The sequence below is a fragment of the Sorex araneus genome, chromosome 4 (genome assembly GCF_027595985.1).
Source record: "Sorex araneus isolate mSorAra2 chromosome 4, mSorAra2.pri, whole genome shotgun sequence".
NCBI classification, from domain to species: Eukaryota; Metazoa; Chordata; class Mammalia; order Eulipotyphla; family Soricidae; genus Sorex; species Sorex araneus.
The window spans coordinates 195,160,075-195,170,913 of NC_073305.1; the positions used below are offsets into that span (position 1 = coordinate 195,160,075).

The 10,839-nt window shown below is 45.1% G+C and overlaps 1 protein-coding gene across 1 annotated transcript; it reads right to left on the reverse strand.

The window, feature by feature from the left end:
• Positions 1-2,680: 2,680 nt before the first annotated feature.
• On the reverse strand, positions 2,681-3,622 carry LOC105943305 (olfactory receptor 2AE1-like). Its single transcript, XM_012934671.2, has one exon. The coding sequence runs from the start codon at positions 3,620-3,622 to the stop codon at positions 2,681-2,683; it is 942 nt and encodes a 313-aa protein (XP_012790125.2).
• Positions 3,623-10,839: the final 7,217 nt, after the last annotated feature.

A 10,839-nucleotide genomic window follows, 5' to 3' on the forward strand; every position in this document is an offset into this window, starting at 1 on the left:
CGCTAACCCAGGGGAAATATGATGTCAGCTGATGCAAACTGAGGCACTAGGGATTTCAACCCAGGGGACCCATCCTGCATCTCTTCCCGACACCAGGACTCAAGTTGCCACTGAGACTAGCAACCCAAAAATGCTTCTCTTACAGTTACAGTTTCAAGGAATGTGATATTATGAGTTGTGTGCCCTGAGGATAAGGACTATCTTCTCCAAGGGCCCATTAGCCATGAATACACACACTTCTTAGAATTCTGTCTATATTTTTGCCTTGGGAACTTGAGAGCATCAAATTGCCCAATCCTTTAGAGAAGACAGTGTGAGGAAGGCCCAGCCTCTGTGCCCACAAGACTCTCATTTCCCCAGGTGTCATAGCATAGAACAGATGATGCCAAAGACAACAGAAACCCAGGCCTCATCTTCAGTAGGAACCTGCCACTGGGGACAGGGGACAGTATGGAACCTCCTGGGAGAGGATGAAGAGAGGCAGACACTCTGGTGGAGGGCGAGGTGCTGGAATATGGTTCCATTTCTTGGTGTGTTCTATTTCTTTTAGCAACATCTTGGTGCTCTCGATGTTGAGGTATTTTTTCCACTATGACTATGTTTAATTCTAGATATTTAATTCTCTTTGGATAGAAATAGTATTATTTTCCTAATTCCCCTTCTTCTAGTTTATTACTTTCATGTAGGAACATAACAGACTTTGATACTGACCTGTAAGTCTGCCACTTAGTTTATTCACTTCTTAATTCTAATTTTTGTTACTGTCATATTCTATATCACCCGCCAACCATGATTTTTCTTTAATGCTTTGGATATATTTTGGATATATTTCCTTTTCTTGCATGGTTGCTCTGGCAAGGGCATCCGATCTGACATTGAAAGCAGATAACCAGATAGATATCCTAACTTGTTCCAATTAGAGAGGAAAGCCCTCCGTTTGTGTTATTGTTGCTGTTTAAAGCAGGTGCAAAAGAATTTATTTTATATTGCTTGTTATAACAAAACGGTAAATGGAATTATTAAAAACATACTCCAGGGCAGGAGCAATAGCACAACAGGTAAGGTGTTAGCCTTGCATATCACCCACCCAAGATCGATTCTCAGCACCTCATATGGTTCCCCAAGCACCACCAGGAGTAACCCCTCACACAGCTGGCCCCCAAACCAAAGAAATGTCTGAGAAAACCAGCACAGACCATCTTACTATAGCTTTATCATCCCGTTGTTCATTGATTGGTTCGAGCGGTCACCAGTAGCGGCTCCATTGTGAGACTTGTTACTGTTTTTGGCATATCGATACTCCCCTGGGTAGCTTGCCAGGCTCTGGCATTCGAGTGGGATACTCTCGGTAGCTTGCTGGGCTCTCCAAGAGGGACGGAGTAATCGAACCCCGGGTCGGCCACGTGCAAGGCAAACGCTCTACCCGCTATGCTATGGCTCCAGTCCACAGACAACCTTAACACTCCTTAAATATTCTCCGGCTGCCTGTTTTATCTAGTTTTGTTACAACAGACACTGACCAACTGCTCAAAACCTCTCTTTCTCACATCCATGTCACTCTGCTCTTTTCCTTTTCATTACCACCCCCCTCCCGCACTTTTGCCTTATTTCTTCAATTCCACACTTTCTACATTTATTAAGTAATCTCCTCTCTTTACTGTTTTTGCTATCTGATTCGTTAAACCCTATGTGGTTATCTGATGGGCTCACAAAATCAAATGAGAGTGTGGTGGGATGACCACCAGATCACATATGCCCTTACAAGGATTTGTAAGATAATTACATAGGCTCTTATTCAAATAAGTCTGTAGAATGATCAATTCTATTGTGTATGCCCTTGTAAAGGTAGAAAGACAATTTATCAATAGTGTGGAATCTCCTTCCACTCCACGTGCATGTCCCTCCCTCCTCATTTCTGCTGTTACATATTAATAAAGTGCAAAATGAAGAGCATTATTATGATTTATCTTCTTTTACAGAATGTCACTGCCTTCATATGTTTTCTTTGAGATATATTTTGAGGGGTCAGAATGATAGTATAGCAGGTAGGGTTGCATGCGGCCACTCAGGTTCAATTCCCAGCATGCCATATGATCCCCCAAACACTGCCAGGAGTAATTCCTGACTGCAGAGCCAGGAAAAACTGCTGAGCATCTCCAGGTGTGTTCCAAAAAGACAATTTATAAAGTTATTTAAATTTTTATCAGATATATTTTAATCTTCTGAGACTTATTGAAACATACCTGCTATATACAGTTTCAAAAAATAACCCAACATTGAGAACTTATCCTTGATGAGGTGGTACTTGAAGGTGATAGCTTAGGAAGTAATGAGGTCAAGGATGACATAATGCCTTTTAAAAGACTCAAGAAAGGGAATAGTGATCTGTGAGCCAGAAAGTGGCCTTTACTAAGACAGTGGTATGCCAGAGCCTTCACTGTCAAATCTCGATCTAAGACCTGTGAGAAATTCAAAGTCTGGTATTTTGTTCTGTAATACATATGGACTAAGATGGCAATCTGTATATTAGATAACTGGTAGTGGGTAAGATACCAGTAATTATGTGTTAATTAATTTCTGCAATCAAATAGCTTCAGGACTCCGAACCCTTAAAATTTCTTCCAAGTTTATCCAAATAAATTGAATGAGTTTAACGCATTAAGCTCTTACACTGTGGCAACTACATTGCAGTAACAGCATCTCTCCCCAACACTTTTCTTAGAGCCTTGGCTACATCCTTATTGCGGAGAGTATAAATCAGAGGATTCAGGGTTGGGGTGATGATGCTATAGAACACGGAACCAATCTTATCTTGCAGTGGAGTGCGCTGGGACCTGGGTCTCATATAGGAGAAGATGGAGGCACCAAACCAGAAAGAAACCACAGTCAGGTGAGAGCTACAAGTGGCAAAGGCATTTCTCTTACTCCCAGCAGATCGCATCTGAATGACGCTGTGGAGGATAAAGCCATAGGAGATAGAAACCAAGAGGATGGGGAAGAGGAGGAGCAGGACGCCACAGATATAAACAGTCTTCTCATACTCAGTGATGTCTCCACAGACCAATTGCACAACAGCAGGAAACTCACAGTAGAAGTGGTGGATAGTTCGAGACCCACAGAAAGGGAAGTGCATCAAAATCATGGTATGAATGAGGGAATGTGTGGCTGATATCAGCCATGACATGACAGCCATCATCAGAGCCACCCTCCTGCTCATGATAACAGCATAATGCAGTGGGTGACAAATGGCAACATAACGGTCATAGGACATGAGAGTCAGGAGCACACACTCAGCCCCTCCCACTGCTAAGTAGAGGAAGTGCTGGGTAGCACAGCCCACGAAGGAGATGGACTTCCTGCTCGACAGGTAGTTGGCAGCCATCTTGGGGATGGTGGTGGTGACATGCATCAGGTCCATGAGGGAGAGCTGACTCAGCAGGAAGTACATAGGGGTGTGCAGCCGACCGTCGGCACAGATGAGGAGGATGGTCAGGGAGTTGCCACTCACAGCAACAAGGTAGACCACCAGGGTCAAGGAGAAAAGAAAGACGTGGGTGAGGGAGTCATCAAAGAGCCCCTCAAGGATGAAGTCGGCCAGCGAGGACTGATTGCTCTGCCTCATCGCCCTTCCCAGTCCTGCAGACACAGGAAGTGAGCATGGATGAAAATGAGAAATCTGACAAGAAGCTCCTTGGACTTTAAGAATAAAATATTTGTTTCAAGCCATAGTACAGTGGGTAGGGCACCCCAATATGTTCTCCTGGTCCCACCGGAATGAAACCTGAAAGCAGAGCAAGAGTCAGCCCTGAGAGCTGCTACATGTGGCTTAAAGTAAAAAAATTGTAAAAATTATTTTTTCAATTATTTGACAGCTATATTACTTAATTTGTTTCTAACAGAGAACTTAAACATCCCATCACCATAATACTAAATCTTCACATCAGAATACTTAGATCCATGAATTATCTGAAATATCTGACTAAAAAAATAAATTTTTAATCAAAGAAAAAAATAAACGTATACACATATGTTACAGGTGGTCACAGAAATGCAACATAAGATACACAAACATATTCTCATCTATGTACAACTGTGCGTACAAACTGTTGTATACCCATGTATAAGTATATTTGTAGAAAAACTATTTGGGCTTCTCATATTTGAAGGGTTTAATTAAAAAACAAACCATTAAGATTAAGCACACATGTACTTGATGGAACATTACAGAAACCTGGCATTAACAACTTTGATACCAGTGAGTAATCTATGGAAATCTGACATCTTTCAATCTTCGTTTTTTGTGGGGCCAGAAATGAACCCTTGTTTTATTTGATGCCAGAATGTGTAGTCCTGGGATAGGTACAGAATGAGGAATGGACGATGGCCGTGAAGTCTAGGAAGGAACAGACTGGACCCCACCAGGGAAGACCGGAATGCCCTTCAGCTCTTCACGCCTCTGGAACTGACAGGGGGTGGGGGGGTGGCTACGAATCTGGGTATTTCTTAAAGGAGCAAAACACACACATTGACAGGAAATATACAGGAGCTCAAAGTCAGGCAGGTGGGGGCTGCTACATCATGGGGCAGCTGGGAGGGGCAACAGCAGATCAGCAAAATTGTAGGAGACGCAGGTTGACACTGCGATGCACTCTGCCCTCTGCAGCTCTGAGTCTGCCCTGTGGACCAGAAACATCTAACATGGACACTGGAAAGGTCCTGGTTCATCCTGATCACTGCGACACATTGCTCAGTCACCAGAGTGTGTCCATGTTTATTACACACACACACAAACACACACACACACAGCTCATTAAGCCATGATTCATCTAAACACATGCACAATAAGTTGTCCTCCTGCCTAACTCATAAAACTATCCCACACAAGGGCCTGACAGGCTGTCCAATGAGTAAGGTATTTCCTTGCATGTAGCCGACAAAAGTTCAATCCCTGGCAACCCATTTTGTTCTCTGAGGCCACCCGAGAAAGTCCTGAGTGCATAGCCAAGAGTAGCTCTGAGCACCACTAAGTGTGGCCTAAAATAAATAAATAAATACCCCACCTAAAACTGCAAATGTCTTTCTTTTCCCAAACAGAATATAAAATGTCACCCGAAATAGCCTTCTATGAGACGCTGAGATGCCCCTCTCTAATCCGAAAATCCCCACTTCCTGGAAGACTGGCAGGGAGCACACTGACCACACAGTTATTGTTTACTCTGGTCCCCCAGAGCAGCAGCTGCAAGGCAACACACAAAACTGTGCGATGCTCTTACAATCTGGGCTCTGCTGTGTGACCTCCAGTGACACCTAGCAGAACAGATGAAGTAACTGACCTTTAATCTTTCTAAGTAGGGACTTGAAGTGCTGCACATCCTTCCTATGCCTCTGAGTGGGTATCTGCACCCCTCTCTATCCCCATCTCCCCATCAGAACTGGGGGGATGAGTGTCTTCATGAATTTAAAGGATGCTTTGAAAGCAAGTTTTGTTATCAAAAGGAGCCTCAAAGGAGCCAGAACAACAGTACAGTGGTTAGGGCATTTTCCTTGCACACAACCAACCTGAGTCCAGTCCCCAGCACCTTTCCAGGAGTGATCCCTGAGCACAGAACCAGAAGTAAACCCCGAGCACCGACAGCTGTGGCCAAAATCAAAAAAGAAAACCTGTTGTGGATTTGCTGAGTTGGGATCACTCACAGCATCCTCTCCTTGAACTTGTCTCTCCATCTCGATTGGCTGAAACTAGAATTTGATAGTGTTGGTGTTCTCAGTGCTTTCCTGGTTGCAAGGATGTACCCTCAGTGGAAACCACACTTTTGGCGTTACGTGAGCTAATCATGAGAGAAGAGGGGCATGTGTGGCATTTGAAACAGCCGCTAACCCAGGGGAACGATGATGTCAGCTGAGGCAAACTGAGGCACTAGGGATTTCAACCCAGGGGACCCATCTGCATCTCTTCCAGACACAAGCACTCAAAGTGCTGCTGAGACCAGCAACCCCAAAAGGCTTCCCTTGTGGTTACAGGGTAGGGGAGTGTGAAATTATGAGCCGTGTGACCCTGAGGATAAGAAATATCTTCTCCAAGGGCCCATTAGCCATGAATACAAACACTTCTTAGAATGCTGGCTATGTTTTTGTCTTGGGAACTTGAGAGCCCCAAATTGCTCAATTCTTTATTTTTTTAATAATTTTTTAATTGAGTCACCATGAGAACAGTTACAGGGCTTTCAGGGTCAAGTCTCAGTCATACAATGATCAAACACCCATCCCTTCACCAGTGCACATGTTACACCACCAAGAACCTGAGCATACCACCCCTCCCACTCCCCCTCTGCCTATGTGGCAGATGATTTTCACTTTACTCTCTCTTAACTTTGATTACATTCAATATTTGACAGAATACTCACTATCATTATTTGGAGTTTCTCCCCCAATAGTCAGACCTGTCGGAACGGCATCATTAGACCATATGTTTCCTCTTGTCAATAACAAAGAGCATATGATGTTGCACGGTCGCGAAAGCGGCCGCCCAGTTTTGGGATTCTGGTATTCAGTCCAGAGGTATTTCTGCCAGCAGCAGCTGCATTCCAAGATTGGTTTGTGTGCCTCTGGGCTCATAGCTGTTCAGGAGCGAAGCTGTTCGTGGGCAACCACTCAGGGTCTCATTTGGGCAGGAGACAGGGCTGTTCTGCCCACCCCATCGCGAGATTACCCATGTGTCCCATCACTGCAAGCTCCTACCTCTCTGTCTAGTTGATTCTGAATGGTGGTGGTCACCATGCTGCTGCAAAGGGGAAAAGGCCGAGAGATAGAAACCTTTCCCATGCATGGGGCCATAGCTTAGTTCACAGTCTAGGAGTATTTCTGCCAGCAGCCGCTGTGTTCCGAGATTGGTTTCTGTGCCTTTGGGATAATGGATGCTCAGTGGATGCTCAGGGGTGGTGGAGCCATTCCTGAATGTTTTGTTTTGTTTTGTTTTGTTTTTTGTATATCAGGAGGGGTTGCAAGGCTGCGTAAGTGGCCACACGGTTTGGAGAGATATCCCAATCCCACATACCGGAGTCCTGTTACTAGAAGTTCAGTGTCTCCGGGACTCCATCTGGAGAAGGCAGGTTGGCTGCACTTTCTCATTCTGGCACCCTGGTGCTGTTGGCCCCATCTGGAGTCCAGAGCATTCTCCAGATTGCGGTGCCTGCTGGCCTGGATTCTTCACTGCTGGCTGCCATGGCAAGATGGCGCCGAGGGCGAGTTGAGGGCATGACTTCCCGCGGAAGGCGGCAAGCTGGAAGCTGAAATAGCCCAATCCTTCAGAGAAAACTGTGAGGAAGACCCAGCCTCTGTGCCCACAAGACTCTCATTTCCTCAGGTTCCATAGTGCAGAACATATGATGCCAAAGGTAAAAGAAACCCAGGCCTCGTAGGAACCTGTAGGTTCCATTTGTAGGAACCTGCCACTGGGGGAGTGTTGAGGAGGGAATGGGGACCCCAGGGAAATAGTGGCAAGAAGCAGACACTGGTGGAGGGTGTGGTGCTGCAGTAGATTCCATTTCATTGTATCTTCTGTTTCAGCAACGTCTTGGTGCCTTCAATGTCGAAATCATTTTCTACTATGGTAACATTTACTCCATGATATTTAATTCTCTTTTGTACATTTCAAGCACAAATTTTGTTTTCATTATTTAATAAACACAATTCCTTGCATTGTGACATTATGTGCTTTCATAAATGCTAATTATTTGCGTTTGAGAATTTTTTGTTCGTTCATATGTCTTCTGTTTGGTTAGGACCACGCCAGTCAATGCCCAGGGATTACTCCTGGCTCTGCAGTCAGGAATTACTCCTGACAGTGCTTGGGAGACTATAAAGGATGCCCAGGATCAAACGCACCTTGGCCACATGTGAGGCAAACACCCTACCCACCATACTATCATTTTGATCTCATGCATGCTGATTTTTTGTGTTTTTTCAATTTATATATGAACTTAATAAATCTCTGTGTATATATTTTTGCATGATAATAATAAATATACTATAAGCTAAAGATAAAATATTGCCTTTTAACTTGAATGGACTTGTATTCCTTTTTTGTTTTTTCTAGCACATCACCTATATATAGGTTCATTACTGATTTTTGAAACTGGCTCATAATTGGCCAACAATCCTCTGAACTCACAGATAGTGCTTTATACTGCTCTGTGTGCAGCCAACTCACTGACCCACAGCTAAGTCCCAATGCAATCACACCTTCCCTGCTATGCTCCCTGCCTTTACTACTCACCCACACAATCTTCCCTCCATGACCATCAGATTCACTAAGTCTTGCAGAATACCAAATTTTGGTGTTTTCTGCCCATACTCTTTCTTTTCACTTATGAGTGAAACTATTAAGTAATTTTATTTATTTGCTTCTTTTCTTTCTATTATTATTATTGATACAATGTAGTTTATCCTACAATAATCACCAAATGTCAAAAGCTCTGCACTAATGTCCTAATGTCACATCTTGTTCAACCCCCTCCTCACCCTCTTATGACTTGAGTACTATCGACAGCATCCACTGGTGTCCACTGGCCACTCTCTTTTATCCTTTCTCTGTATGCCTCATGTCAGCTCTATCACCCACCCTTGGTCCTGCTCCCTTGACTTATTCTGTTTAACACGACCCCTCTTATTCCAGCAGACAAGATTTCACCTTTTTTATTGCTGAAACTATTCCACTGTGCATATATATCAGTTTCCTTTCTTTCTTTGGTCTTCAGTAGGATGCTTGCCTGGAGTAATTGTGAGAGAATGGCGGGGGTGGGGGAAGGAAAAGGACAACGGGTCTATGGAGGAGAGAAGCAGACACTCTGGTGGAAGTACTGGAATGCTTTCTGCATGAAGCTCTACCATTGACAGTGTTATCAACCACATGCGTAAAATAAAGAATAGTAAAATATTCCATTTCTTTCTTTTTAATTTTTTATGCTTTTTAATTGAGTCACCATGAGAACAGTTGGTTTTCAGGATCAAGTCTCAGTCATACAATGATCAAACACCCATCCCTTCACCATTGCACATGTTCTACCACCAAGAACCCCAGCAGATCCCCTTCCTCTCCTCCTCTGCCTGTGTGGTAGATGATTTTCACTTTACTCTCTCATTACTTTGATAACATTCAATTTTGACAGAATACTCACTATCATTATTTGGAGTTTTCCCCCCAACAGTCAGACCTGTTGAAATGGCATCATTAGATCGTATGTTTTCTATTGTTGATAACAAAGAGCATATGATATTGCACAGTCGTGAAAGCAGCCGCCCAGTTTTGGGATTCTGGTATTAAGTCCAGAGGTATTGCTGCCAGCAGGCACTGTATTCTGAGATTGGTTTGTTTGCCTCTGGGATCATGGTTGTTCAGGAGTGGGGGAGCTCTTTGTGGATGGCTGCTCGGGGTCTCATTTGGGCAGGAAGCAGGGCCGGTTCTGCCCCCCACTCCCCATCACAAGATTTCCCCATGCGTCCCATCACTGCAAGCGCCTAGATCTCTGTCCAATTGGCTCTAAATGATTGCAGTCACCATGCTGCCAAAAGAGGAAAAGGCCAAAGGACAAAAACCCTTCCCCACCCGGTGCTTCATGGGGCCGTAGTTTAGTTCAAAGACCTGGAGTGTAGCTGCGAGCAGCCGGTAGGTTTTTGTGCCTCTGGTATAATGGCCGCTCAGGGGTGGCGGAGCTGAGCGTTTTGTTGTTTGTTTGTGTTTGTTTGTTTGTTTGTTTGTTTTTGTATATCAGGAAAGGTTTGGAGCGATATCCCAGTCCCACATACCGAAACTTGTTAGTAGAAGCTCAGTGTCTCCAGGACTCCATCTGGAGAAGGTGGGGACTCTGCACCTTCTCCATCTGGCACCCCAGTGTTGTTGGCCCGGTCTGGGGTCCGGAGCATTCTCCAGTGCCGCTGGCCCAGATTCTTACTGCTGACTCTCACAGCAAAATGGTGCTGAGGGCGGGCTGAGGGCATGATTTCCGGCAGCAGGGGCAGGCTAGACACTGGGCTGGCGCCACCCCGGTCCAATGCCCCCATGCATTTTGGAGAGATATTCCAGTCCCACATACCAGAGCCATGTTAGTAGAAGCTCAGTGTTTCCAGGGCTCCATCTGGAGAAGGCGTGCTGGCTACACCTTCTCCATCTGGTGCCCCAGAGTTGTTGGCCCAGTCTGGGGTCTGGAGCATTCTCCATCTTGCGGTGCTGCTGGCCCAGATTCTTACTGAATATACCATTTCTGACCTTTCATAATAAGCTCTTACTCTTTCTTCTCCAGATGGTGGTACTATGGTGCTACTTCTTTGGTACCCCTGGCTGCAAGGCTCCTGGGCCACCCTGGGAGCAGCTGTGTCAGCAGGGACCATCCTCCTGGGATGGGACAGTTCCAGTGGAGGATGTCTTAAGGGAGCCCCAGCGTGTGAGCAGAACCCATGTGGGTCCCAGTGTGAGACAGGGCTCTCTTCTGGCTGACGGTGGACTTCAAGACATCCACAGAGAGTAGATGGAGAGGACAAAGTTGTAGGGGAAATAGGGAAATACTCCTATCCACACCCTTCTGGGGTGCTGAGCCATGTGGACACCCAGCTCCGATTCACTGGGTCAAAGCTGGAGGCCTTGACTGCATCTCGACTATCTCTGTAGGTGTTTGGAGGGGTGGCATCCCCACCATCTCAGTCTCTCACGGTCACTCCCATCACTCTCTACCCATATGACATTACTCAGATGCACGGATATTTCTGGTGTCTTTCTTTGACTACTGAATAATTGAAACTTTATCTATTTTCTATCCATTGGTGTGGATTTAAGGGGAGCAGTGG